Source organism: Mustela putorius, unplaced genomic scaffold, assembly GCF_011764305.1.
Source record: "Mustela putorius furo isolate JIRA1106 unplaced genomic scaffold, ASM1176430v1.1 tig00000873_pilon_pilon_pilon, whole genome shotgun sequence".
Lineage (NCBI taxonomy): Eukaryota > Metazoa > Chordata > Mammalia > Carnivora > Mustelidae > Mustela > Mustela putorius.
Window position 1 is genome coordinate 2,991,251 of NW_025421504.1, and position 27,107 is coordinate 3,018,357.

The window sequence follows — 27,107 nt, forward strand, 5'->3', positions numbered from 1 at the left end:
GCCACCGCCCTTCTTGGAGGCCGGACCCCACGGCACATGGGGCTTCGAGACAGTGAGGGGCCGGTGAAATCGGGAATCATCAGGATTTGGCTCATCTTGGCCTGGACCAGGCTGCTGCCTTACAGATCTCACCTGGACCGGGACCCTCAGTCCGTATCCCATCACCTGTCCCCGTACAATGGGCACCGACCGGCGTCTGCTCACCCGTCCCCACACCAGAGCTCACCCCCTCCCCACACCGGGGCGTCCACTCAGCCCGTCCCCGCACTGGGACAGGCACCTTCCTCCTCGTTCTGGTCTCCGTCAGAGTCGGGATTCACTGCTGTGTTGCTCTGTGTCGTGTCCCTGTTCCTTTAGACACCGGCTCCCAGCGTTGTGGAATGTCGGAGACACCCATCAGTTACACACACTGGAGGCCGCAGGACAGGCCCCTGGGGACCCGGTTTTGGGGATTTAGTTTCACGTGACTGTGAGGGAGCCAGGGCTTCTCCTGGGGGTCCGGGGCCAGCGATGGGGCAGGAAGGGGCCCACCACAGCATTTGTGCCTGCCTGGCTGGCACGTCCGAGATCGGTAGAGGGGTTTGGGGTCGGTGTGGTTCTGTACCCCACACAGCCCAGCCCCAGACAGTACAAGCTCTAGCGGTACAGGGTCTCTCCCAGGGCTACCTGCTCCCCTTGCAGCACCCAGCCGTTTGGGAAGGACCTGGCCTTAGCCCTTTACCCTTTAGTGTGAATTAGAGGTGGCCATCAGGAACGGGGCAGAGTGCAGGCGGGGAGAGGGGAGGTACTTGGGGAAGGCTGCCCCTTCCCCCAGTCCTCAGCCCTCACCTGGCCTTTAGGCAGGGGCAGTTCTCGCCACTGAGAACTCGAGGAGGGATCTCCTGTCCCCAGACCCCGCCCCACCCGGAGGCTGGCCCCTTCCCTGCAGGGGCTGGTGGAGCAGGGCAGGGGCCAGACCCGGGCCGCCGGTGAGGGTCTCCCGGGCCGCAAGGCGCGCGGCCGGGGCGTTCTTAACCCGCCTCCCCTGTCTCCCCGCCCCCTCTCTGTCTCTGCAGCAATTCGGAAAAATTTTAGACGTGGAGATCATTTTTAACGAGCGGGGCTCCAAGGTGGGTGCCGCCCAGAGGCCGCCACCATTCCCGCGCCGGCTGTAGGTCCCGCCAGGCTAACCTGTGAAATGTGCGTTTCCTTCCTGGAGAGCTTCGCGCCCGAGGACCCCTGAGCTACACGGGTGCTTGTACTCCCCGCGCCTCCGCCCCGCCCCGCCCCGCCCCGCCGTCTGGGTTGTCGCCGCCGCCGCCGCGGCGATATCTCTCTCTCTCTCCGAGCTGCCAGGACCACTCTGTCTGCGCCCGGAGCCCTGGGCCCCTTGGTCCGGGGCCTCACCTGCCCAGCCGCTCCTCCTAGGGGGGGCCGCTGGCCTGCCCAGAGCTGGAGGCTTGGGGGCGCGGCTGCAGGAGGGGCAGCGGGAGGGGGCCTGGCACGGACAAATCCTGCTCCTTGCACAGGCAAGGGAAGACTTCCCCCCGCCCCATGCAGGCTCTTGGGGGGAAGAGGGATGGGGCTGCCCCCCCCCAGGTCCTGACCACCCCGCCCCCCGCCCCACCTTGCCCCCCAGGGGGCATCAGGGTGACCGTCCCGGTCTCTGGCCCAGGTTAGCATCTCTCTTGGAGCTTTGGCCTGTCCTCCGGGAGGTGCCAGGCCGTCGGTGCAGGCCGGGCTCGGGTCAGGCCCACAGCTGCCCCCGCCTGGGGCCCTACCCTTCCTGGGCATCCTGCCGGTAGCACCAGGGCAGGCCTCTGGGCTGCCGACCTCTCCTTCAACTCACCTGACTCAGTCCCTCTCTCTCTCTCTCTCTCTCCCCCCCCACCCCCCATCCCCCACTGCCCTGCCCCCCACCCCCCACTGCCCTGTCCCCCCACCCCCCACTGCCCTGTCCCCCCCACTGCCCCGTCCCCCCCCCACTGCCCTGTCCCCCCCCCCACTCCTCCTGTGTCTTCCTTCCTCTCATCCTTTTCTCTCCGTGCCTGTCCTTCTCCGCTCACAGGGTTTTGGGTTTGTAACTTTTGAAACTAGCTCAGACGCTGACCGAGCCCGGGAGAAGCTGAATGGGACGATCGTAGAGGGACGGAAAATTGAGGTGCTCAGATAAGTGCGCTGCGCAGGGCGTGCCCTTGAGAACCGCCGCTGTCGCCCAGGTGCCCCTCCCCCGCCCCGCAGCCGCCCTGCGGAGAGCCAGACCAGGGTCCCCGGAGCAGGGAGGCAGGGCCCGGCCCCTGTCCTGGCACCCCTCGGGGGCCCACCCAAGGGCTCCCATCTCTGCTTTCTGGAGGAGGCCCCCCAACTATGAGCGCCAGCCAGGCCCCGGGAGGAGCCCCGGAAATCATGTCTGAGGCTGGGCCGCTCCAAACTGAGCCAGCTCCGTCTGTCCCCTGGTTGGGGGGCGCTGTTGATGCCCCCGAGCCCTCCCAGCAGGGAGCCGCCGCCCCCCCCCCCACCTCCAACCTCACCTTCCCCCGCTGCCAGGAAGGGACTAGCCCAGAGAAGCAGCAGAGAGATGAGGCCAGGGACCCCCACTCAGGCCCCCTGCCCCTTTTCTGGTGGGCTGCCTGTGCCCCCCGCCCCAGTGCTGTGGCTCTGGGTGTCAGGCAGCTGGGCTCCTGGGCAGGCAGGCAGCAGGAGGTGGCCAGAGAGGAGAGGGTCCGCAGCAGGTGCAGAGTCCAGGGAAGAGAAGTGGCCAGAGAGGAGAGGGTCCGCAGCAGGTGCAGAGTCCACGGGAAGAGAAGCGGAAAGGCCTGAGGGGAGGGTTCTGGAAGCAGAGGGGGTGCTACAGGCACGGCCTCAGCCAGTGGCCATGGCCGGCGGGCACCTGGGGACGCAGCCTGAGGTCCAGGGGCTCACACTGGACGTGGGGGACACAGAATGGCCCAGACTCCTTTCTCGGGTTCCGCCACCCACCCGGTTCTCTACTTCCTCCCACAGACGGCTTCCCCCTCGCCTTTTTACACCCCAGTCTGCATCTCTAGGGGGAGGGTCTTAGCCCGGGGATAGGACACACCCCCCTGGCACCCACCCCTCCTCTCCCACTGGCCTTGCTCCCGAGGGGTCCCATCAGCGCTCTCTGCTGGCCTCAGGAATGGCGCGCTACCCCCACGAGAGGGGTGCCCAGGACTTGAAAGGCCTCAGCAGCCAACAAGGGCACAGAATGTCTCGGGGCCGGTCGGTGAGGCTGAGAGCACTTTGTGGAGAGTCCACCAGGCAGATCTCCAGTGGCCTTGGGTCGTCAGAGAGAGACTGGGCCTGGTCTGTGGGAGCAGGACAGGAAGGACAAGAACCAGTGGCCGGACACGGTGCCTGAGCTGAGGGCTGGGAGCAGTGGTGGCCAAGGCTCCCTGGAGTGGGGGGCAGCACAGTGGAGAGCGGAGGCCCGGGAGGAGGGCAGGCCAGGGCTGGGTGCCAGGCGGACAGCAGCGACTGCCGTGCAGAAGCAGTGCCAGACAGGACCGGGTTGGCCAGAGGCCTACGGGAAGGCGAAGTCTCCCTCATGCTCACCTTCTCCCCCTTCGCTCTGGGCAGGTCAACAACGCCACAGCCCGCGTCATGACCAATAAGAAGACGGCGAACCCCTACACCAACGGTAAGGGGCCCAGGACCTCGGGGAGGCCGCAGGGGCCGTGGGCCCCGACACAGGCCCTGCAGGGGCCTTGGCCGCTAGAGGCCCCCCTCCCTGGATGCTGAGTGTCCCCTCGTGTCCCAGCTCTGCCGCGTCAGCAGGGCCTGGATTGGAGGAGGGCTGGGGCCGCCCACCCCCCCCACAGAGTTGGCAGGACGCCTGGGCCTTCCCAAGCCCGCAGCGCACCCACGTGGACAGGCTTCGGGCACCGTGGGTGTGGTGGCTGCTTCCTGGATCGTTACTTAGTTTCTAGGCAGTGAGGGGTGCCTGGGCTAGAGGCCCTGCATACTCAGTGAAAGTGAAGATTAGGGCAGTTCCCTCCCCCTGCCCTGCAGACCCTGGAAGGTCGAGGCCCCCGCGGGAGCCTCGGGGTCTGTGATGCACTTCAGCTGAGCGGTCCGGCTTGCACGCCCAGCGCCTGAGCCAAGGTACCCCATCCTCCTCGAAGACAGAACCGCGGAGGCCAGGTGGGGGGGGGTGGCCCTCTGTCCCTGCGGGTCTCCGCTCCGACCAGCAATGCAGACGGGCTTACAGGCTGGAGCGCAGCCGGCAATGTTCAGGGCCTGTTTGAGTTTGTCCCCGTGCGGGGGGACGGCGGCCCTGCTCAGTCAGGATGAACCTCCCTGCGGGCAGGCACCTCGGCTTCTCAGCCCCCCGCCCTCCTGTCCCTGTGTGACTCGGGTGACAGGCCAGCAAGGGGCAGGACACTGGGGGGGAATCCACCATGTGACCCACCAGCAGGCCCTCCCCATGGGCCCTCCTGGAGCACGACAGGGTCCGCATTTAGACTAGATTATTTTGGCTCCCATCCCGAGGACTATGAAAGCTCACGTTTTCCTAAAACTCTGGGGGTGCCTGGCTTAGCCAGTGTCCCGAGCTCCTGTTGTGTGATGGCTCAGGAAGGCAGAGCGGTCGACGGACGTGTTTAGAGGGTCAGGACGATCACTGGGAGCCGGACGCCTGCTTTACCCAAGAGCCACCCCCCATCCCCCCCCCCCCCGGCTCTCTGGGAGAGCCTGAGGAAGTCAGGAAGCACGAATTCCGAACGGAGTCCAGCCCTGAGCGACCGCATTCCCGGCGCAGGTTGGGCACGGGAGGGAGCAGTGCGGCTCGCCCGGCAAGAACGGCCAAGTGCTCCCGGTCACAGCCTCACGGACTCGGTCACAGCCCCACGGACGCCTCCTCACCGGCCTGAGCAAGAAAGACGAAGGCCGCAGTGGGCCGGGCCCGGGTTCTCTGTGGCGGACAGTGGAGCCCAGCGTGCGGGCTCTGGTGACCCGGGCGTGTGGCTGGAACACTCCAGAACACTCAGAAGTTCGTCAGTTGAGGGGGAGGGGAGCAGAAGTGTCTGCCTCGAGCTCACCAGGTTTGACCAGGTGTTAAGACCGTTTACAGAAGAAACAAAGGAGCCACCCAGGAGGGTCTCCAGCCGCCTCTTCATCTGGAGTCCCTCACAGTGAAATGGAACTGGCAGCGGTGACAGAGGCTCCCAGGAGCAGTGACAGACAGAGGCCCCGGATTCGAGAATCAGTGGCTGGACATGCCGGGGCCATCTCAAGAGAAGTTCCACCTTTAGGAATGGACCCAGAGCAACCACCGGGTTGCAGCCGGGAGGAGGTGGACTCGGGCCATTGCTCCGGGACTCTGCTCCGTCATGGGTTTTCACTAAGAAGACTCGGTTCGTGGGACTGGAAATTAAACCTTGTTTCCCTCCTGATCGGGGATTTAGAGAAGGTTCCAGATTCTCAGCAGTAACGTTCAGACACAGACATGTACGCTGGTCAGGTGATGGTGACCAGGGAGGGAAGGTGGCCCACAGTGCCCTGGAAAGTGGAGAACGGGCCCCCAGGAGGAACGTGGTCGCAGACACTCTGTCCTAAATGCCTTCCAGCCAGACGCCCAACAGGGATGTTAGAATCTGGGTATGAGGCCCACAGGTAGAGTCTGACACCAGTGGCCTGGTCTGGCTCTTTGCCACACTCTCCAGAGGTGTCTCGCTAGCTGGCCAGTGGGCTCAGTCCCTTTTGTCCCTCCTCACAAAGTCAAGAGGGAAACGGAGCTGAGCCTTCAGGGCCTCCTGCAAACATAAGACCAGATACACTGGTAGGGCCAGGGGGCTGGGCTCAGTCAAGTATACATCCCCAGCCCGTGCTGAGCTAGCAGCTGGGGCCAGAGCGCCCTCAAAGCCGGCCGGCCTCCACCCCTGGGGGCCTCAGATGGAAGCAGGCTGCACTCCTGCACCTGGTCCCTGGTGGGAGAGGAAGACTGGCCCAGAAGCCCAGGGCCCCAAGCCAGGGGCCTGAGCCCAGCCCCCCGCAGACGGAGAGAAGCGGCAGGCAAAGACGACAGCTGGGGGCTGGGAAATGGCCAGGAGTGTGGGTATGGTTTGGGTCTGGCTCTGCCACTTGCCAGCTCTGGCCTGTGAGGCTGCTGCACCTCCTTGGGCCTCCACTTGCTCATCCGTAAAATGGGGGGGCGTGACACCCACCTCCTCGGCTGGGTTTAGACCAGCGTGGCCCAGGGTGAGGTGCTCAGGAAATGTCAGTCGTCTTTATCATTACCTCGAATCCTAAGGCCCTTTCCTCCCCAGGAAGCCTTTCCACTGGCTGCTCTGGGGACGGCCAGGACAGGACAGCAGTGGGGATCCACCCCAGGGCAGAAGCTGTGGGGCAGGAGGTGGGAGGAGGCTGCGGCAGAAGCCCCGCCCCTCACGGCTGCGAGGACCCTGCCCCGAAAGCAGCCAGGCCTCCTAAGGGGACAGTGCTCGGATGCCTGGGCTCTGCCTTGTGCTGAAGCAGGGGCGCCGCCAGAGCCCTCATCCCGGCTGTGGGCCTGCAGATGTGCCTTCCTAATGCCGGCAGAGACTGCAGACTCCGAGCCGCAGGGCTGGGGCCCCGGGCAGGCTTGGTGGGGAGGGGTGGAGTCACAAAGACAGATGGGTCAGGAGTGACTTGGTCCCTGGCATTTAGGGAGCAGAAGGTCAGACCCGGTCAGGCTGCAGCATCCCGGGAGGGGCCGGGTGCCCTCTGCTCGCCCTGCCTGCAGAAGGAGGGGTCCAGCCAGGCGTCTGCAGAGGGCCCGCCCTACGTGGGAGGCCCCGGGACGGTGTGACATGGGGAGAGAATGGGGAGACGGTGACTGCGGTTGTTTGGCTTCTCTTCCAGGCTGGAAGCTGAACCCCGTGGTAGGCGCCGTCTACGGGCCTGAATTCTATGCAGGTACAGGCTGGAGCCGTCCTTCCGGGCCGGTGGGGGGCGTGGTCAGAGGGCGTGGCCAGGCGAGAGGCGTGGCCGGCGCGCGGGCTGGGGCGTGGTCGCGCAGGTGTGGCTGGGCGGGGCCAGGTGTGGCTGCCCCCGGCGGACCCTTTGGCCTGCCCGCACTGTCTCTGGGCCTTTCCTCTCACCGCCTCTTCTCTGGCCCCCTTTCCTGCAGTGACGGGGTTTCCCTACCCCACCACGGGCACAGCCGTTGCCTACAGGGGCGCGCACCTACGGGGTCGGGGCCGGGCCGTGTATAATACGTTTCGGGCTGCGCCGCCCCCGCCCCCCATCCCAACTTATGGAGCGTGAGTACCTGGGGACGCACCGGGAGGGAGGCGTGGAGAACGGCCCAGGGGGTGCGGGAGGGAGGCCTTGGGCAGCCAGAGGGGCGAGGCAGCCTTTCCAGAACTGCGGGGCGCTGTGGGAACCCCCAGACCTTCACACTACAGTCACCCCCATATCGTACCCCAGCCCCATCCTGCCATGGGAACCAAGGGCCACTGGCATTTGGGGGACATTTAGAGCCCCAGCACCTTGCTGAATGATTGGATGGGGTCATGGTTGGCCCTTGAGCTCAGCGAGGGCCTGCTCTAAGCTCTCTCTGGTCCATTCCCCTGGGCCCAGTGCCCTCTGCCTGGATTCGGGGAGCAGCTGCCTGGGCTGGGCTGGGGTGGGGGGAGGGTAAGCAACATGGGCCGAGGGGCCCATGGCTTTGTGGGAGAACGGAGCTGACCAGCAAGGGTGTTACTCTATTGTTATACCAAAACAGGGCACTGGAGCAAACGCTTGTTAAAATGCCAGTCCCATGGGCAGGGCTGGCACCCTGCCCCCTCCCTCCGCAGACACCGGAGCCGGCCTACCCCACCTCTCCAGCGTTCCCACCACTCTCTTGTCCGTTTGCTTCCAGGGTCGTGTATCAGGACGGCTTTTACGGTGCTGAGATTTATGTGAGTGCGCCCCGGGGGGCTGGGGGCTGGGTGCGGGGACAGCGGGCCAGGCCTTCAGCTGATTTCCAGGGTCTTCCCCTCCCCCACCCACCCCCCCATCCTTGGAACCCGGGAGGATGAGAGTGCTCAGGACACGGGGTCCCTCGGACCTCGGCATAGCTGAGCCTGGGCTGTCTGTGCCCACGTCTTCTCCGGTCCACATGACGCTGGGTGATGGGGAGAGGGGTGGCTCTCCTGTTTCCCTAACCACACTGGGGTCACTGAGCCCCCGTGGGCACCCACGTTGTCTGAGCAGTTGCCCATAATTCAACAGTCCCTTTGTACCAAGGTCAAGACGTGATCTGAGTCTGCCCTTGACCCTTCCCAGGACCCAGGAGGGCACCCGGAGTCACTCATGGGTTCTCGGCGCCCCCGGCATCTAATTCAGGGGTTCACTGGGCTGGTGGCAGGTCTCTGGGCACTGGTCATGAGTCAGAACCACAAACACAGCCAGACATATCACTGGGGCCCACCGGTGTGTGTTGAACCTGTGTCCACTCCCTGCCCTCGAACCAGACCAGTGTCTGCGGGCTGTAGACCTCCGGTAGACCAGAAGCTAGGTGTGCGCAGGCCTGCGCCGGCCGGGGCTCTCGGGGCCTCGGGGCCTCGGCAAAGGTTGGAAGATGTGTCCGCACCACTAAGTCCCTGTGCTGTCTCTCCCTGCCCCTTCCCCTGCAGGGGGGCTATGCAGCCTACAGATACGCTCAGCCTGCAGCGGCCGCAGCAGCCTACAGCGACAGGTATGGCTGGGACAGCAGGACCATGGGGCCCTGGGCAGGGCGGGTGGGCTCAACAGACAGGAAGACTTCCCCACGGCCCAGGCCTGGGGCCTGGTGGCACAGGGTCTGGACTTGGACGGAGGGGAGCTTGTCTGAGTCCCCTGAGCCCCCGAGCCCCCTATTTCTTCAGTCAACTTCCTACTGGCATGGCTGGGGGAGGCCGTGAACCCCAACCCCAGTTCAGTTCTCCTCTGACTCCCAGCCCTGGAGGCCTGACCCCCCCTCCCAAGTGCTGGAGGCGCCCCCGCCCCCGACTTCCCGTGAGCAGGAGAGTTAGGAGGCCCCACTTCTGCCCCCAGATGCCCCTCTGACCCCGCTCAGGGCTTCCAGGTCAGAGGCCCCTTCATGCTGAGGAGAGGCTGTGAGCGCGCCCTCCTTGCCGGGGGGCGGGGTACAGTGTAGTGACACCAGGGGGGCGGTGTGGCCATTTGAGAGCTGCCAGCCCCCTGGCCAGCTGCAGAGGCCGGGGGGTGGGGTTAGCTCTGGGTCAGGAGGGCGGGATGCAGGGGCTGTCCCAGGGGTGGCCTGGCCTGGCACACGGGCACAGAGTCCTCCCACCGGGCACGTGCTGGGCTCGGGCCTGACGGCCACCTGTCCCTGCCACCCAGGGGCACCCATGGACCCACACCATCTCACATGGGGGTTTATGGGGTGCACGGCGGGCCCAGCCTGCCCCGCAAGAAGCTGGCATTTCACACACGCACTGAACAGAATGAGAGGAAGGTCAAGGGGCCACAAGACACTTTGTGGTGACCTCCCTGCCTGTCCCCAAGTCCTCTGGTCCTGCCCTGAGCCTCTCCGCAGCACCCTGCCCTTATTCCGGGGCTCGAGCTTTCCTCCACCGCAGCGCTGGGAGGGCCCCTTTTACCTTCTGTGCGGCCCCTCGTCAGGGTCAGTGGACACTGGGAGACGTGAGAGGGTGGCCAGCCGCGTTCTGGACGCTTCGTTCTAAACGGGCAGAAAGGCTGGGGAGGTCATGCAGGGGCGGGGGGCAGGGCCGGCTGGTGGGTGGGTCGCCCTGGAGGGGAGACTCGCCCGCCGCTCACCCGCTCCCTCCCTGCGCCCGTCTCCCTAGTTACGGCAGGGTCTACGCGGCTGCTGACCCGTACCACCACACCATCGGCCCTGCGGCGACCTACAGCATCGGAACCATGGTAAGGAGGCGGGGCCGGCCCGGCCCTGGGCACCGGCTGTGGCGAGGAGGGCCGGGCGCCGCGGCCGGGAAGGGGAGGGCAGGCCCTGCGAGTGACGCAGCCCTCTGAGCGGCGCCCGGAAGGACCAAGGCCTAGATGGAAGTTGGGGGGAGGCTGTGCCCCTTGGTGCCCCCGGGGACTTCGGGGGAGGCAGTTCCGTCCGGATGGGCAGCTGCCCAGTAAGGACCTCTGACCCACTGGGGAGCACCCGGGACGCCTGCTATTCCCCGTTTTCCAAGGCTCCGGAGGCCAGGAGGGCCTGCGCGCCTCTCGTCGGGGGGTGTTGGCCGCGGCCCGCGTGTCCTGCCGTCCCTCCTCCCCGGCCCGGCACTGACCTTTTCCTCCCTTCAAGGAGAGGGACCGGGGCTGCCCACGGCTTCCCCCACAGGCCCCGCCGTGGCACTGTAGCCGGCCGAGCCGGTGCGCACTCCTGGTGGGCCAGTGTGTGTGTGTGTGTGTATGTCTGTGTCTGTGTGTGTGTGACCAGCTGTGGACACATGCAGCCCAGCTCACTCTGTACCCTGAGACCTGCTTCCAGGGGACAACTGTCTCCTTGCCCACCCCCAGCTTCTTAGCTAGCGTGGCGTCCAGCATCAAAGATGAACACATTTCTCCGGGGCGGGGAAGAGGGAGGTCCAGAGCCAACAGAGACTCCCTGTTCCTTCTCCCTTGGTTTTGATGAACCCCCTCCCAATTTTTGTTTTCTCTTTTTTGATTTTTAACAAGTTCCTGGCATCCCCAGCAGCCCGCGGCGACTGCGGCCACCCCCACCCAGATGGGGGCCCCACAAGTGCAGTGTGCGAGCCCCTTGGCTCCAGGGTCAGCGCGGCCTCTGTGCGGCTGCTGCCTCGAAGCTTTCATTCATTCACAGAGGGGCTCCCTTAAGTTCTCGTTTTTATTTGTAAGAGTTTCTGGTTTCTCCCACCAAGTTTTTCCTGCGGCATTTGCCATCTTCTTCGTTTTTCTGTTGAAACTGGGGAGGAGATTCCTCTGGAGATGTCTCCGATCCAGGGCAGCCAAGGGACACGGGAGCACGAACACCAGAGACCTGTCCTCCTCAGCAGGACGGAGGCCCCGGCAAGGACCTGAGGGAAGAGCAGGGACCCCAGGAACCCCCCTGAAGCTCCAAGGGGCCAGGCGAGCAGGCAGAGCCCCTCCTGGCAGAACCAAGGCCTGGAGAGCCCTGGCAGGAGGTTCCCTCCCGTCCTGAGTCCTGCCGACCCCCAGGCACGCAGCCCCCAGGGGGTGCTGAGACCTCCCTCGCCCCCATTAAGGTGAAGGGGGCCAGGAAAGGGCCAGGCCCAAGAGGCATCTCCAACCTCCTTGTCCAGGAGCGCTGTGGCCCATGACCCTGGCAGCCCCCTGGCCCCCATCACCCCCAGCATGGAAGGACTAGGCCCAGGGCCCCCTGATGCCACGAGAACCAGCGCTCGCTCCCCGCCAAGGCAAACCTTCACAAGGGGTCAAACAGTGGGATTTAGTGATTTCTTCTTGCCCGCCCTGAGGCGGTGCTGACTGGCTGTTTGTCGTCTTTGATGTTGCAGGCCAGCCTGTGCCGAGGAGGGTACAGCCGCTTCACCCCCTACTAGCAAGAGGGCCCAGCCCCTAGCAGCACTCACGCTGACCGCACAGCACACACCAAACCCAGCAGTCCAAAAGCAGGCACAGCCACCGGGAGGACAGTGCGCCCCCCCCAGTCAGCGGCCCGCGACGCCAAAGCCCGTAGGGTCCACCTCCGGCCAGCGGGTCTCCCTGCCCCTCACGATGGCGTGTGTGTCTTTGACCCTGGTTGCCCCTGTATGTCTGAAACCTTGCTTCCTATTTTGACTTTGTTGATGATGTTCCCCCCAAGCCATTTCAGGTACAGTATGCGCACGCGGGAGGGGCTGGCCTGGGCACAAGACCCCTCCCGGAGAACTAGCAATAGAGCCCGCCAGGGCGACCCCCAATTCCCATCCCCGGGGCTATGAAGCCACAGAAGACACCCACAGCCACTGCCCCTCCCCGGGGTCCGGGGAGTGAGCGCGAGCTGCTGACCAGCGCAGCGGGGTTTCCGGCCCGGACCACGGCCCCTCCCACCGCGTCTGCTCTCCTCACCCCAGAACAGCTGAAACCTAACGTTTCTGGTTCGCATTTCTTGAGGACGTTTCCTGCCAAAGCGGTCACAAGACACAGTGCAGGCGGAAACTGCCACGGCCACACCGGCCTCAGGGCTCCTTGCTTAGCCTTTGTTGTAATAAACAAAAGTGTAGGAAGAAACACCCCGACCAGAGCCAGGGCCCTCGCCCGCCTGCTCCTTCCAGCAGCAGCTCTCCCCTCCAGCCGTGCTCTGCAGACGGCACCCCGTCACTGCCAGAGATGGGGTCCCGGCCAGCCCGGCACCCTTCCCCTTCCCCAGGCCTGGAAACGTCCTTCATCAGGGTACCCTTGAGAAGGGGCGAGCAGGGGAGGCGTGGTGGGGAGGCCTGTCGCCGGCCTTCTCGGTGACACGGCTCTCGATGCCAGCCTCCCGTGCACAGAGGCATGGTGCTTAGCTCTGTGGCCGAGCGGCCCCACGATGCCCAGGGTTGTAAAGGGCCCTGGTGGGAACATGCTGGCCGGGGCCCGCGGGCAAAGCCGAGACAGCCCAGGTAGCCTCATGGGGTAGGCTGCCCAGTCGGGACGGCGCCCTGCCTCCGTTCCAGGAGGTGTCTCAGGCCAGGGAAGCCCAGGTCCCCTAGCGTGCCAGAGCTGGCCTTCCGGTGCCAGCTAGAGAGTGTGGACCCCCGCACCCCCGCCAGCCAGGACACACCAGCTCTTAGCTGCCGGCCCCAGCCAAGGTGCCGGGACGCCTCACTTGTCACTGCCGGGAGCACCGCCTCCTTCCCAGCCCCTCACGGCCTGTGCCGTCCACCCACCGCCCTCTGACTTCCCCCCCCCCCCCAGAGCCAGCCAGGCCCCCGCTCCGCTCGGGCCAAGTCCAGAGGCGGCACCAGCCAGCCGCTCCGGCCGCCCCTTCTCCCCCGCACCGGTCCCCACGCTCTGCCCCGGAGAGGGTCGGCTTCCAGTTCAGCTCACGCAAGATCATGGGTTCCCAGAAGCTGGGCCCCGGGGGACAGGTTGGGGGGGTGGCGCTAGGACGGCAGGGCCCCCGCCCCCTTCCTCCCCGCACGGTCGCCAGGCCTCGTCCGTCCTCAAGCACGCCTGGCGTTGCTTCCGTGAAACTGCAAGTCCTGCCTTTCTGTTTCTGTTGTAGTGAAAGCCTCCACCGTTTCCTTCTGGGACCATGAAGGGCAAAAAAACAAAAAACAAAAAACAAACAAAAAAAATCACAAAACAAAAAAAACAAAAAAAGATGTTACGATCCAAGCAACAAAACCAACCAAACCGAGAAGCATCCACCACGTCCAGGTCGCGCCAGGCGCCGCGCAGCGCAGCGAGGGAGCTCGTCGGCGGCCCCGCCCCTCCTGGCCACCACGGGCCGCCAGCACCCCTCCCCGGCCGGCGGGGAGTGCAGGAGGGGACGGGCCTCTTCTCTACCCAGTCTTCCTTCCCGGGCCCCCGCTCCCAGGGCACGCGGGCCCCACGAGGAACAGGCCGCAGGCCCGAGCCGGGAGAGCAGCCAGCAGGACTCGACCTTTGTTGCCGACTGTGCCAGCGGAGAGGACGGCTGGGCTGGGGTGGGCGTGGGGGGGGCAGCTGTTCGTTCCCGGGGTCTCTGGCTTCAGCCCGGGCCCGTCACCCGCACGTCCAGCTGTCGGCCCCAGCTCTCCCTTGCGCCATGCCGCCAGCACCGTGTTCTGCAAACCTGGTCAGGGGGCTCGCAGGCCACCAGAGTCCGACGGGCAGCCCTGGGGTCTGAGCCCCAGCACCGAGGGCTAACGTGGTTCCAGAACTGTGGGACGCCCAGACCCCCTTGCTCCACGTGAGGGGGCTCCCGGGCCGCCCAGCCGGGATCACACCTCAAACCTAAGAGTGAGCATCAGGGCGGAGGCCTCGGGGCCTAGGGTGAGCTCGGACGGGCCCCAGCTAGCCTGTTTCCTGTCCCCTTGCGGGGGGGGCAGGCTTGGGCCTGGTTAGTGGGAGGGAAAGCCGATCCCCTGCCGCCTGCAGGGCCAAGCCCCCCCCCCCCCCGTCCTGCAGGGGAGCAGAGAGCCAGGGTGGGGGGGCCAGGGCCTGGCGGCACGGCGAGGCCAGGAGTCACGGCGCCACGGGGCTGGATGGCCCGGCCCGAGCAGGGGGAGAGAGACGGGGAAAGGCCTGGAGCATGGCCCGGGACCCAGGTGCGGGTCCCAGGGTGGCGGGAGGGCAGAGGTGGGCAGCTGGGAGGAGCCCCCGCCAGGCAGGGAGAGCTGGACTAGGCGACGCAGCAAAAAATACGACCTAGGCTCCCACCACGGCTCCACTGTCTCATGAAACTTAAAAAAAAAAAAAAAAAAACAAAAAAAAACACCACACCTCACTTTATATATTCAGCATCAGCTCCTGAAGCTCCTGAAACGAGCCCCTTTTCTATTCCTGTTGTACAGAGCCCCGCGCGCCCGGCCCCGCCCTCCAGAGCCCCTGCTGCTCCGCCCCCGCCCCGCCCCCCCGGCCCCCCAGGACTGCAGCCAGGCCCCAGGCTTCCTTTCTTACCATTCTGTATGCTTCCAAGGTGTGACCATTCAAATCAACAGTATTATTAAGATTATTAATAAAGCTTTCTTTCTTCAAACCAGGACAACTCTTCTTTCTTTGGCCGCCCCCAGGGCCCCGGGGTGGAGCACGGGGGCATCTGCCAGGGCAGGCCCAGGACCCGCAGCCTGTCCCACGGTCTGGCCCGCCTTCGCCAGGCAGACCCTCTGGGCAAGAGACTCCAGAGCCCCAAACCTCCGGCTCCTTCCCCGACCCTGACCCAGAGCAAGCTGGAGGCAGGGCCCGTGCGCACCCTACCAGCTGCCTGGGCCCTGCGGGGCGCCGTGGGAGCCAGCGGGGTCCCTCCCGTTGAGCAGCAGCTACAGCACACAGATGCCCGGCCGGGCCTCAGTCGTCGTGGTGTCAGCAGCTTGGCCTGCCCAGTGCAGACAGGAGAGGGGACGGGGCTGGGGACGTCCCAGAGTGGCCCTGAGGGCCCTCAGATCCCCGCCACACCGCGGCCACGGCCCCTGTGATGTGGGCGGTGGTGGTTCCTTGTGGGAGTCGGGGGGCGGCTTCAAGGGAGGCCCACAGGCGCGGGTCCCCACCCCTGGGAGGCTCGGTGGAGGGCAACTGCCACCCTCACCAGCCCCGCAAAAGACAAAACGGAACCAGGAAGAAAAGCAGAGGATCCAAGCCCCGGGCTAGGGGCGGCTGGGCCAGGCCCACGTCCCAAAACCAAGGCGGCCAGTCCACAACGCAGCTCACCCACGAATTTTTCACGTTTCGTTTCGGATCATTTATTTCAGAGTGACGACACCCGCCAGACGTGCGCAGGCTTAAATGCCAACATACTCATTTTCGTGCCCACGAGCCCCTACTCTCCGTGGGATGGGGACGGCGGTCTCGGGGAGCTCTCCGGCCTACTGCGCGCCACGCTCTAACCCCTCACCTCTCGTCGCCTGCTCACCAGACTGGGAGAAATTAATTGCACCATCAATTTTCCCTCCTCCTCTGTGTAAACCGGCCGGGGACACAGACACTTCGAACCAACAGGCCGCGACAATGGAGAGTTGCTGCCTCCCTCCAGGCACCCTGCCTCGCCCGACTCCTGCCTCTGGAGACACAGGGAGTAGGGCCAGATCCCCCGGTACAAAATGGAAGGCTCAAAGCCAACCACTGGTCCACACCAAGAACACGGTCACGGGAGCAGCTCCAAGCGGCAGCAACTCTGATTCCCCTGCCACCACCCTGTCCAGGTTCACGGGGACAGGCAGATGCTGGGTGACCTGCGCTCCCAGCTGGTCAGCGGAGCTGTCCTCCCCGTCTGCTGGGCAAACCCCTTCCCCACAGGGGACCAAGCTGGCTGGGCCACATATGGGACATGGAGAGTAAAATGTCTCTCTGTCCCCCTGGGAAAGAGGCACCCGGGCCGGGGGCAGGGGGATGGAGGCAGCCCTGGAGGGACACACCCTCTGCCGTCCTAAGGACCAGGTTCACCGGGGCCACCGGACCAGGCTCTGACTCCTGAATTCTGGACAACCAGGAGCGGTGCGGCTGCACTGCCGCCTGGTGGCCGCTCCCCTCCCTACAACGTAGGAGCAGGCTGAGGACTGGGCTTGCACCCAAGGACAGTCAAGAGAGCAAGAGGCGGGACCCCAAGCTGGGAGGGTCATGGCCCTTGGCACCGCTTCATGTCGCATAGCACAGGTGGAGGGCAGAGAAATGGGCATAGCCCCCATCAACGCCCCTGTGAGACGCAGGGGTAAGACCCCCAGAACAAGGGGCACTGCTCAGGCCGAGGACAGAAGCTGGGCGACGCAGCAGAGAACCCCAGGCCACGGGCTGGAGAGCGCCCACCCCCTGGGGGCCAGTATGCCGGGGTCACCAGGGGAGCCGTGTGGGCGGGGGCCGTCTCTGGCTCACTCACGCCACCCTTTCCTCCCTACACAGAGCCTCTGGCCAGTCTCAGCCCAGGCAGAGGGAAGGAAGGTGCTAGAAGACAGAGGAGGCGGCAACAGAGGAAGGGGGCCCAGTGGAGAGGGTTCTCAAGGCACCTGTGCTCACGGGGGCCTCGGCGCCCGCACCCCACCCCACCCCCACCCCGGGAGAGGCTGAGGCTGGAGGACAGGCAGGAGCAGACGGCCAGAGCTCCCACTGCAAGGCTGGGCTAGGCTGAAGCCAAGGGCTTTCCTGGGCCCTGGCTGGCCTCCTGCTCCCCGAGCCTGGACAGCCTCGCTCACTGCACACACACAGCCGAGGCCCACGGTCTGGCTCTGTGCAAGCTTTGCCAGCACCCACGGCCCAGCAGAGACACAGCAGGGTGCGGGGCTCCGGCTCCTGGGACCGCACACGGAACCAGCCACAACACGGAAGGTCGGGACGAGAGGACGGCCCACCTGGCCCAGGGTGAGGTGTGCAGCCTGGTGCCGGCCGCGCCCTGGGCTCCCTAGTCCTAAGAGAAAGCAGGTCAGCCCCCAGGGCACCACGTCCCAGCTCAAAGCCCTCACCCTGGGAATCGCTTCCAGGGCCTGCTGGGAGGCTTCCCGGCCCACGAAAGCCTGTCGAGTTAGGAAACACCCTTTGGGAAGCCGGTGGGACTAGCTTTCCCAAACCCCGTCCCTTGCACTCGGGAATCTGTACTCCAGACAGGGATTAGACATAACGGAGTTCATTAACCTCGGGAAATCAGCAGCCCAGCAAACGGACTTCTTGGTTTTCCTGTCACCGGCGTCCACCACCGAAGAGCCCCAGCGACGGCCACCTGGCACCCGTGGGCTCCCACACACCGCATGGGGCCCTGAGCCCGGAGGCGGGGAGAAGCCAGCTTCGGCGCTGGCTCACAGCTGGGGCAGGGAGTAGAGCAGGGCTGCCCGGCCCCACTCGGCCTGCGGCACCAGGAACCCCTCCTTGGGGACGGGCTCCACCAGAAAATGCACCCGGCCGTCCCTGCCGGGCCCCGCGGCCGCCACCGGCAGCTCCACTACCCGGTACTGGTTGACGAAGGCCAGGCCCAGGAGCACGGGCTTGTCAGGCCCCGGTGGCCCCCCGTGCGGAGAGCCCCCGCCGCTCCCTGGGAGGCAGTGGATCCGGAAGCATCGGATGGGAGAGAGGAGGTAGGACCAGTGCAGGGTGCAGCTGAGCCGCAGCCGGGCAGGGGCACCCCCCTCCTCCTCCTCCTCCGACTGCCAGCGCACACGGGACACAGTGACGGCCTGCACCCGGGGCAGCGGGCGGAGCAGGCTGTCGGCATCCACCACCTGGTGGGAGAGAGATGGCTTGCCCTGACGCCTGCCGGAGGCGCGGGGGCGGGGTAACCGCCCCACACTCCCGCTCCTGGGGGGGGGTACTCCACCCCCCTGGCCCCTCCGCCCACGAGCCACGCCCGACGGCCCACCTGGATCTCCCCGAGCCTGCAAACGAAGCTCGCCTCCTCCCGGCTGCCCGCAGGCCTCGCAAAGCTAACGAGCAGGTCTCCCAGGAGGCAGCCCCGCAGGTTTACCTCGTAGCAACTGGGGGAGGAGACGGGCCAGTCACAAGGCGCCCGCCTCCCCCAGCACCTCGAGGCCAGATGCTCGGAGGCCCGGAGCCCTGGCAGGAATGGAGGCCCATCCCGACGTGGGCGCTGCGGCCGGCGGGAACCCCAGATGGAAGGCATGGTCATGACCGCTCCCAGCAGCCTCCCAGGCTCGTGTCCCCGTGCTGCCCCAAAACCTGGGGGGTCAGCCAGGGCCCCTCCCTCAAGCCCCGCCCCCAGCAGGCAGCCCTCCCCGGCCTGAGACCCAACAGGAAGAGAAAGGACTCACCGCTGGACCCAGCCCCCATGGAGCTGTTGGCCGCAGCGGCCCACCCATCTGGCCAGCTTGGTGGGGGGCACCCGGAGAGGTCGGGGGCTGTGCCTTGAGCTGGTTTCTGCTGGGGGAGGAGACCCAGGACTTGAGAATGAGAAGAATCCAAAGGAAACCGCAGAAAGGTGTCCACTGAACGGAGCGGGGGCAGGGGGAGGCCCAGAGGCCAACAGACCCCGTGCTGGTGCCAGGGGCTCACGGCCCGCCCAAACAGGCTGAGGCCTTGGGGGGAAGAAGAACAGGGCAGAGAGCCTCCCCAACCCCCTCCCCAGGGTCTCAATGCCACGGCAGGCAGGAGACCCGTTCCCCAAGTCTCTGTGGAACAGGGACCCAGGCCCCCACAGCACACCGTGCTGCCCAGCGGGGGCTGCGGGCGGGAGGCTGCAGCTGACCCGTGTCTCCCTGTCCAGGCCTGGCCCACGGCAGCACGGAGGACATCACCTGTCCCCTGCCCAGCCCCAGCTCCCCCACACCCTGGTGCGCTCTCTAGATGCTTCCCCAAGGCGTCCCCTGAAACAGAGGGGCCGCAGGAAGCCGAAGCCCTACGCCTCTCACCATCCAGCGTCCAGAGGCCACCCACGTGGCAGCTGCCTGCGTCCCCCGTGGTGAGCTCCAATGCCACCTCGACAGCCGAGGGCCCTTCTAGTTTATACACCAAGGACAGGAAAATTTTGGGAGGCACGGGCACGTGCAGAGAGAACAGCCTGCCGGAGGAGAGCCGGGGTGAGCTCATGTGCGGTCTCAGGGCGTCGGACCCACAGAAACAGCAGAGTGTGGTAGCTGGGGGTTCGGGAGCTGCTCTGCGGGGACATTCTGGAGACTGACGGCACAACGTGCAAACAGCTCGCACTACCGTACCACACGTTCGGAAATGCCTCAGGCGGTAAATGGTACATCACGTGCTTTCTACCGCGAAAACTCCCTCCGTTCTGGCTTCTGGCCGCCTTCCGGCCGCTGCAGCCCACCCGCCGAGGGCAGTGAGGGACAGGGGCGAGGGGGACGCAGACGATGTCCCAGATCTCTCCCCCACTCACTCACCTACCTCACGGCCACGGGTCCGACCTCGGGCGGAATCACCCCACGGATGAGCAGGGAGCTGCCCCCGTGCCAGGCGTCCGCCAGGCAGCAGCTCGTCCGCACCCAGCCCCGGCCGTCCTCTTCCAGCCTGTGCTCCGCGAACAGGGGCTGGATCTCCTGGGCGCTGGGGTGGTACCAGGGCCCCACCGCCTCCTCCTGGGGGACAAGGCCGGGTGAGGGAGGCCCGGGGGCCGACAGGGCCTGAGGGGTGCGGGGAGCAGCGTGGCCACCATGTCTCCCACACCCGGAGCCCCCCACGTGTCCCAGGTGAGACCAAAGCTGAACACCAGGAAGCCCACGCACCTGTCCGTAGCGCACTCGCCGTGTCCCCATGCCCAGGCAGAAAGAGGTGACAAAGGGCAAAGAACAGATGCTGTGTGTGGGCAGGTAGCGTTCCAGCAAAGCCCAGAACCTGCGGGAAAAGGTGCAGGGGGACCCCGAACTCACTCTCGGCATCTCGGGGCCCCTGCATCCCTCCCAGAGTGAGTGCCCCCCCACCCCGCTGAAAGCGTGGGGGATTCAGGTCTGCGGGGAGGTGGCCCCCGGGGTCCCCAACGCTGATCCTTCCCGCTTGGGTTGCCAGGACCCTCCAGCATGGATGCGGCCAAGACAGCTGGTTTCTCTTGAACTGGACCCCTCAGCCCTGGCCGATGTGCGGGAAAGGTCCGCGGAGATCAAGGCCTGAGCTATCTTGGGAAACCAGAGAAAATGCCAGAGCCCCCATCTGGCCAACACCAAGCCCCTGCCTGGGACAGGAAGGACTCACTTGTCCTGGTTCTGGAAGAAATCCTTCTTCTCCAAACACTCGTACACCCAGCCGGGGGCGAAGAGAGCCGCGGAGAAGCCGTGCTTCCGGATCAGCTCCAGCGACTGGGGACACAGTGGTCAGGGGAGAGCGCGGCCTGGCCGGCCAGGCCTCCCGCCCAGCCCCGAGGGGGCCTCCAACCCCAGCAGCTGGTCAGCCCGCAGCGCGGGGAAGAAAGGCGGGAGCGGGCCGGGGTCTGCGCTGGGGGCGGCCCGCCCGCGGCCTGCACGTGCCCCCTCGCCCCGCGTCTCAGCGCGTCCCCAGACTCGGCGCAGGCGGGGAGAACTTCCTCACCGAGAGCTCAGTTAATGAGCAGGGGCATCCCCGTGGCACCGGCAGGGGCAGGACGGCCGGCCGCAGACCAGCCGACCCCCGTCCATCCCGCTCCGGGCCCCGCCCCGCAACCCGTCCTGTCCCTCCTCCCTGCCGACGGGGCTCGCCTTGCCGGGAAATCCCACTGGCGACTACACCGCCCAATTCCCCAAACTGGCTTTTTCACCGGGTCCTGGTCCCTGAGCCGCCAGGGCCGCCCAGGCCCACCCCGCGCTCTGGCCCCAGGGCGCGCGCGTCAGAAGGGCCGGCTCGCTGGGGCGCGGGTCCCGCGGCCGCTTCCGCCCACGACGCGCGTCAAACGCAGCGCCCGACGGCAGGAAGGGGCAGGAAGCTGCGGCTCCAGCGCACAGCCCGGCCTGGCGGCGTCCCCCGGGGTCCTGGGCCGCAGACGGCCACAGGCCACCGACCCCGCGGCCGTCGCGCCGCCGCCACCGCCCCCAGGGCCACGCCCACCTTGTGCGTGTCGAACTGGCCTCCCACGACGCGGCTGCGCGCGAACACGTCCACGCCCACGTACACGTCGGCGCGGCGCCCCCCCGCCGGGCCGCGCATGCGCTCCAGGTGCTCCTCGCGCCAGTTGTAGTTGGTGAAGAAGCCGTCGCAGGCGTCGAAGAAGACCCTGGAGGCGGCGGCCAGGCGGGGCGGTGAGGCCGGGACCCAGAGAGGCGCAGGGGCCGCCCACCCTGGGGGTCCTCCTCCTCGCCCTTCCGAGGCTCGCCTCCCTCCGAAACCCCCCGACCGGGCTGCCTCCAGGCCCAGAACACGGCCTGCTCCGGACAGCGGGGGCCCCGCCGGGAGCGCAGGGCCGCGGCCCAGGTCCTCCCGCGGGTGGCCGGGGTCTCCGACTCTGCTCCCGGCCTCTCCGGCCCAGGCAGCCGTGCGCCCCAGGCCCGCAGCCCGCTGGGCCCTCACCGGTTGTGCTGGTTGAGCTCGTCCTGCCACTTGAGCTGCCCGCTGCTGACCACGCTGTCGTACCACAGCACCAAGCCCCCGGGCACCCGCTGATGGAGCTGGGCGCTCAGGTAGCGCAGGAAGTGGGGCACGTTGCCCACCGCGGCCGGCTGCAGGGGGAGGCAGAGCAGACCCGCGGTGAGGCCCGCCGTGGCCGCGGTCAGGAGTGCCCGTCGCAGCACAGACGAGGCTGCGCAACCCCAGGAGCAAACACAGGCTCCAAAGCAGCCCCGGGTCCCTGGAGCCCCCGACCCCACAGCCATGGAGAGGAGGGTCCAGCCCGATGTTTCCCACTGTCCTGCCTTTATTATTTTTTTTTTCGCATTTTAAAAAGATTTTATTGATTCTAGAGGCGCCTGGGTGGCTCAGTGGGTTAAAGCCTCTGCCTTCGGCTCAGGTCATGATCTCAGGGTCTTGGGATCGAGTCCCACATCGGGCTCTCTGCTCAGCAGGGAGCCTGCTTCCTCCTCTCTCCCTGCCTGCTTCTCTGCCTACTTGTGATCTCTGTCTGTCAAATAAATCAATAAAATTAAAAAAAAAAAAAAGATTTTATTGATTCGAATCCCAAGCAGTGTCCCTGCAGAGCGCAGAGCCCGACATGCGGCTCGATCCCATGACCCTGAGACGGCGACCTGAGCTAAAATCAAGAGTCAGACGCGCAGCCGACTGAGCCCCCGCAGGAGCCCCAGCTGTCCTTCCTTTCTGAAGCAGGAAGGACACGGACACAGCAACAAAGAAAAGATGAAACCCCAGGAAAGGGGAGGGCGGCCCCAGTAGAGCAGACGGAGGAGGAGGAAAGGGACGCCTTGAAAGGGCAGCAGGGCAAAGCTTAGCCAACCAGGGATTCTGGACACGGTGCCGGAGAAGGTTCCGTCCCTCAGCGAAGGGACACAGGTATCACTTAACCGGCCACAGTGACGCCGAGGAAAGCGACAGAGGGGCAGCGCGCGGGGCCTGGGCTGGGCAAGTGCCAAGAGAAGGCTGTGCTCACACTCAGAGAGTTCTCGATGTTGACCAGCCAGCCATCGAAGCGGAAGAACTGGGCAATGAGGACCAGCTGGTCAGCCACGGCTCGGTACGAGCGCTCGTCCCCGGCCAGAAAGGCTTCACAGAGCTGTGCACCGTCTTTCCACTCGGTGATGAAGGTCCCTGGCAGGGCGGAGAGAACCAGGGCAGGCGAGCCCAGCAGTTAGGAAAGCATGGCTCTTGCAAGAGCACAGCAGCCCGGCCTGCAAGCGCGTCACACACTCCCACGCCGGCCGTCCCAGATACCTGCGGAGTCACACGCCCCGCAGGCCGACCCTGTGGCAGTGAAGAGGCCAGCCGCTGACGCGGGTGCGGGGGAAGAGAGCCGCGCCCGCGGACCAGCCACCTGCGGCCTGCAGGCCACGTCGCCCCCCCCTTCATAAACACAGCCCATCTGTTTGCCTGTTGTCTACAGCTGCACTGTCTTGGTTAGGACAGTGACCCAGTGGCCTGGTCCCTTCCAGAAGTTGGCCCTTGCCTGTCGTAACCGATCGAGGCAGCCCCAGGCGAGGACCGCTTCGCCCCCAGAAGCCTTCTCACTGCTGGTCACCCGGCAGGTGCACTGACGAGTGAGTGGGAGGCGAGCCCCGGGGGGTCTTACCCAGCACGCAGACCCCATGCCGATGGGCAGCGTTGGTCCAGCCCACGGGGGGGATGGTCACAGTGTGGTGGCTGAAGTACACGAAGATGTCGATGCACTGCCAGTGGTAGAAGCAGTAGGGGCTACGCGCCGCCGAGCCCTGAATGAACCTGCGTGACACACGGAGCAGTCAGAACCCAGGACACGGGCACCCCGGGAAAGCTCCTCTTTGGTCCCAGCCAGTGACCAGGATGCTGGCTACGCACCAGGCGCGGCAGAGACGCCAGGTAGAGCGAGAAGTGGGACTGCACCTCCACCCTGAGATCAAGAGGTCTTAAGGTAAACATCTTCCCCAGGCCGAGCTGGTGGTCACTGCTGGACCCAACAGCTGAGTGTTGTCAGCCTCGACAAAGACAGGGCAGGAGGAAAGCGAAGCGGCGAGGCTCAGGCAAAAGCTCCAGGCGCCTGGTGTCCCCGCGCAGCCCCTGCACCGTTTCTACAGAACGGTCTCCCTATACCCAATGCTGGGCTGGTCACCATGAGCTGCACCCAAGATGTCGCCTTCTGCCTCCGCCCGTCCCTTGGTGGCCAGTTCGGACTAGGCCTTCCCACCTATCGTCCCCTCCAGGACTGTTTTACAGACGTCTAAGACCTCTAAGTGGACCGTGCAGCAACTCTAGAGGAAGTGTCCCCTGGCTGGGAGGGACACGGGAGGGTCACAGCTAGGCATCCGAACTGATGAGCCGAGGACAGTCAGAGCTGAAGGGGTCCGGAGAGGACCACGGCTCTGGCCCGGGAGTGTGGAAAGGGTGCCAGCTGCTAGACCCGCCCTGCACACCGGATTTTAAGGGCACACACTCCCCGGAAACAAATGGTTTCAGGCCGGCCAGAGGCCCCAGCTTTCACCTGACGCAGGTCCTTTGGAGATGACACCGGAGACCTGGGCGCCTCGCCCAGTCAGAGCAGCCTGGTCCAGAGACTCCCCCCTCCCCCGTGCTCTCTGTCACACAGCTGTCCCTCTCCCTGCCTCCTTCCCCTCCAGCCCTGTCCCCGGCAACAGAATTAACGTCGGGCGATGCCCTCACAAGCCTCACTTGTCATCGAGATACCCGCCCATCATGTCATGGCACAGCAGGGTCCGGGGCCTCTGGCTGCTCAAGGGGGGCTGCCGGCACTCGGAGGGCTCCAAGGCCACGTTGAAGCTGTCCTCCACGTCCGGCGTCCACGCCAGGAGTTCCTCCAGTGAAGAGAAGTAAAAACTGACAGGTTTGGTGGTGTCCTTGTCATAATATCTAGCTGGTCAGTGGAGGGGGAGATGAGGAATTGATTAGAAAGTATGGGGTCCCTAGATGCTCTGACAACAACCCAGAGAGAAAAAACTAGACCGGGGGGGTGGGGGGCGCCTGCCCCAAAGCCCCAAGAGTGAACCCAGAGACCGCGTTCCGAGCCTCTGTCCATCTCACCTGGCAAAGGCTCCGGGGTAAAACTGACCACTTCACGAAAGACGGCTTCTTCTTGCTCCTCAATTCTAAGCAATGAGGAAGTTAAAAAAAAAAATTTTTTTTTAAGTAAAAGCATGAAGAGAAAGAATGCTGACAAGCAGGCGCACCGGGCGCAGGAGGCCGGCCGAGGGGAGGGGTACGGTTCTCGGACTTACGCTCTGAAGCCAGGTATGGAAATACTATTGAACCAAAGGGGCTAGTGGGCGCGGGGCCGGCCCTCCGTCGGACCGGACCCTGGCGGCTCCTCCTACACCTAAACTGGCTTTCTTTTCGGAGTAACTTGTCACCATGCGGACGTGAGAAGACACTCCCGCCGCCGTCTGTTGGCCGCGGGCTTCCGCGTGGAAATGCTCTCAACCTCCCCACACCCGCGCCACTTCTGTGACTTTCGTGGGGGACCCTGCAACTAGCGGGGTGGGTGGAGGGTCAGGGACATTCAGGGCTCACGAGAGCACAAGGGCGGCGGCAAACCCTTCCTTCAGAGCTCCCTCCCACACCCTGCCTCTGCGACACCCTGGCGTCGGGGCACCTGCCAGCCTGCCCAGCATTCTCACCCCTGCGGCCGCAGCCACTCCCGCGGCCACCCCAGGTCACCCTCTGGGGGAGGGGCGGGCGGTTCAGCAACACTGGGGACGCTGTTTCCAAGCAGGCCGTCCGGTGCGGCTGACCCCCGGGGCGCCAGGGCCCCTCCCCCAGGGAGCCAAGCGCGGGCTGCGACGGACTCGCCGCCCCTTCCGTGCCTCTGAGCCCGCGCCCGCTCCGTTCCTTCCACTCGCACACCCTTCCCCCGTCCGCCACGTGCTCCTACAGACCAGCTCGGCTGCCCCGCTCGGGGCGCGACCCCCCTCCGGGCCAGCGAGGGCGCCCGCGCCGCCCGCCCGCCCCACCGCGCCGAGCCGAGCCCCGCAGCCGGCGACCGAGGGCAGCCCCCCCCGCCTCACGCGCGAGGACCCCGAGGCTCCCCGCCCACGACTGCGGCCGCCGCCGGTCCCCGCCCACCTCCTCCGCGGTCGCCGCTGCCCCGGCCGCCGCTCCGGCTCCTCCGGGATCGTGGGCGCCCTCTTGCGCGCCGCCGCCCGGGTCACCGGCCCAGGCGCCTCCATCACGGTGCCGCTCCCTCCGCCGCCGCCGGCCAATCGCAGGCCGGAGCCCGTCCCCGCCTCCGGCCTCCGGCCAATCGCAGGCCGGAGCCCGCCCCGCCCAATGGAGGGACCGCGCGGTACGGCCGCCCCGCCCCGTCCGGCCCCGCGGACTCCCTGCGCGCTCTCTGGGCGCCGCCGCGGGTGGCGGGGACTTTGTAGCAGGAGGGCGGCCTGGGGGCGGGGCCGAGACGGGGAGGGGCGGGGCTCGGGCGGGGCGGCGCGGCTCGGGGCGTGGCTCCGGCGCTCGGGGCGGGGCCGCGGCTGCGCCGGCGCCCTGGCTTGCGCCGCGCGGCCCCCACCTGCCCTCTGAGCCGAAGCGCGGTGTCCGGGGAGTCGCGAAGTCGGTGAGCCGCGGCCGTCAGATTCGGTTCGTCCGACCCGGTTCACAGGCGCTCTTCGGAGGAGATGAAATCCGGGGTCTCGCTCGGGTGTGAACACGGACAAGAGCTGTAGTTAGCGGGGCGCTCGGCCGGACGCTGCGACCAGCTCCAGGACGGCCGAGGAGGAGGCCGGTGTCCCGATGCGGGGTGCGCGCCCAGCGAGGCACGACCGGCTCCTCCGCGGGGTGGGGGTTGGGAGATCGCCGAACCCCGCAGAGACCGCCTGCTCCCCGCTGAAAGACGCAGGCCGGAGCCGCTCGCAGCCGCACGGCCGCCGGCCGACGCGGCGTCGTGTTCCCGAGGCCGGGTCGTCCCCGCACCCACGTCTGCGCCCCGAGGCTGTCTCCCGGATGCCCGTCCCCGGCCTCCCGGTGAATGCGGAGGAAGGAGGCCTGCGCGGGGAGGAGCGGCGCGGCGGGCCGGGGGGTGCAGGAGCCCCTGGCCCCGGGGGTCCCAAACGGACCCGGCTCAGCCGCCGCCCGCTGACAGAATCCAAAGGCAGAGACGAGTGGTGGGGAACCGAGAAGGGAGCCTGCTTCCGAGAGGCCGAAGACAGCGTCTGACTGTCTCCCGGGTGCTGAAGCCGCTAGGGTTAAATGAGGACAGCCTGCCACGAGGGTGGGGGGTGCGCGCAGGTGGGCAGGGAAGGCCAGGCTGACCGTCGTCGGGGGGTTGATCACACGGGGTCTTGCTGGCTCAGGACAGTCCTTATAGCTTAAGGGAGTAGTTTCGGTTCCTACCACGGGATGCTGTGCCCGCAGGGTCTTTTGCCTGAGTTAGGAGATAAGCCGCAAGGAAGAATTTAACCAGAAAGTACAGACTGAGGTCAGAATGGAGGTGGTTGACCTTCCCTTTCAGAAGCAGGAAGTCCAAGGAGGCCAGATATGGGACTGGGGCCCACGCACCAATCTTGGGCTAGCCTGAGGCTCTCCTCACTCTGCCACCAAACCCCCTTAGTGCAGCTGGGAGTGTCCAGCGC

General features: G+C 66.2%; 2 protein-coding genes across 15 annotated transcripts in view; one reads left to right on the forward strand and one right to left on the reverse strand.

Annotated features, from left to right (window-relative positions):
- Positions 1 to 14,018, forward strand: part of RBFOX3 (RNA binding fox-1 homolog 3) — a 181,205-nt gene extending 167,187 nt beyond the window's left edge. For 5 of the 10 annotated variants that reach the window (XM_013054345.2, XM_013054343.2, XM_013054344.2 and 2 more), the window contains 9 exons: positions 1,056 to 1,109; positions 2,048 to 2,140; positions 3,577 to 3,637; positions 6,838 to 6,891; positions 7,106 to 7,238; positions 7,703 to 7,880; positions 8,598 to 8,659; positions 9,774 to 9,852; positions 11,436 to 14,018. In XM_013054345.2, the coding sequence (XP_012909799.1) occupies positions 1,056 to 1,109; positions 2,048 to 2,140; positions 3,577 to 3,637; positions 6,838 to 6,891; positions 7,106 to 7,238; positions 7,703 to 7,880; positions 8,598 to 8,659; positions 9,774 to 9,852; positions 11,436 to 11,480 (759 nt within the window). In that variant the 3' untranslated portion in view covers positions 11,481 to 14,018. The remainder of the gene's footprint in view (positions 1 to 1,055; positions 1,110 to 2,047; positions 2,141 to 3,576; positions 3,638 to 6,837; positions 6,892 to 7,105; positions 7,239 to 7,702; positions 7,881 to 8,597; positions 8,660 to 9,773; positions 9,853 to 11,435) is intronic. The other 5 variants (XM_045085785.1, XM_045085784.1, XM_045085782.1 and 2 more) reach the window with 4 other exon arrangements.
- Positions 10,773 to 25,823, reverse strand: ENGASE (endo-beta-N-acetylglucosaminidase). 5 transcript variants are annotated; one of them, XM_045085777.1, is made up of 14 exons: positions 25,606 to 25,819; positions 24,568 to 24,632; positions 24,199 to 24,400; positions 23,126 to 23,274; positions 22,490 to 22,647; positions 21,460 to 21,608; positions 21,001 to 21,166; positions 20,176 to 20,279; positions 19,713 to 19,821; positions 19,375 to 19,565; positions 18,888 to 19,036; positions 18,291 to 18,399; positions 17,882 to 17,996; positions 10,773 to 13,148 (listed from the first exon to the last, which is right to left on the reverse strand). In XM_045085777.1, exons 1-14 carry the CDS (start codon positions 25,707 to 25,709, stop codon positions 13,065 to 13,067), a joined length of 1,854 nt encoding a protein of 617 aa, XP_044941712.1. In that variant the 5' UTR covers positions 25,710 to 25,819; the 3' UTR covers positions 10,773 to 13,064. The 5 variants fall into 5 exon arrangements, with proteins under 5 accessions (XP_044941712.1, XP_044941711.1, XP_044941710.1 ...); XM_045085776.1 differs by lacking the exon at positions 10,773 to 13,148 and adding an exon at positions 15,260 to 17,744 and having other exon boundaries at positions 18,291 to 18,396; positions 25,606 to 25,823; XM_045085775.1 differs by lacking the exon at positions 10,773 to 13,148 and adding an exon at positions 15,260 to 17,744 and having other exon boundaries at positions 25,606 to 25,823.
- Positions 25,824 to 27,107: the final 1,284 nt, after the last annotated feature.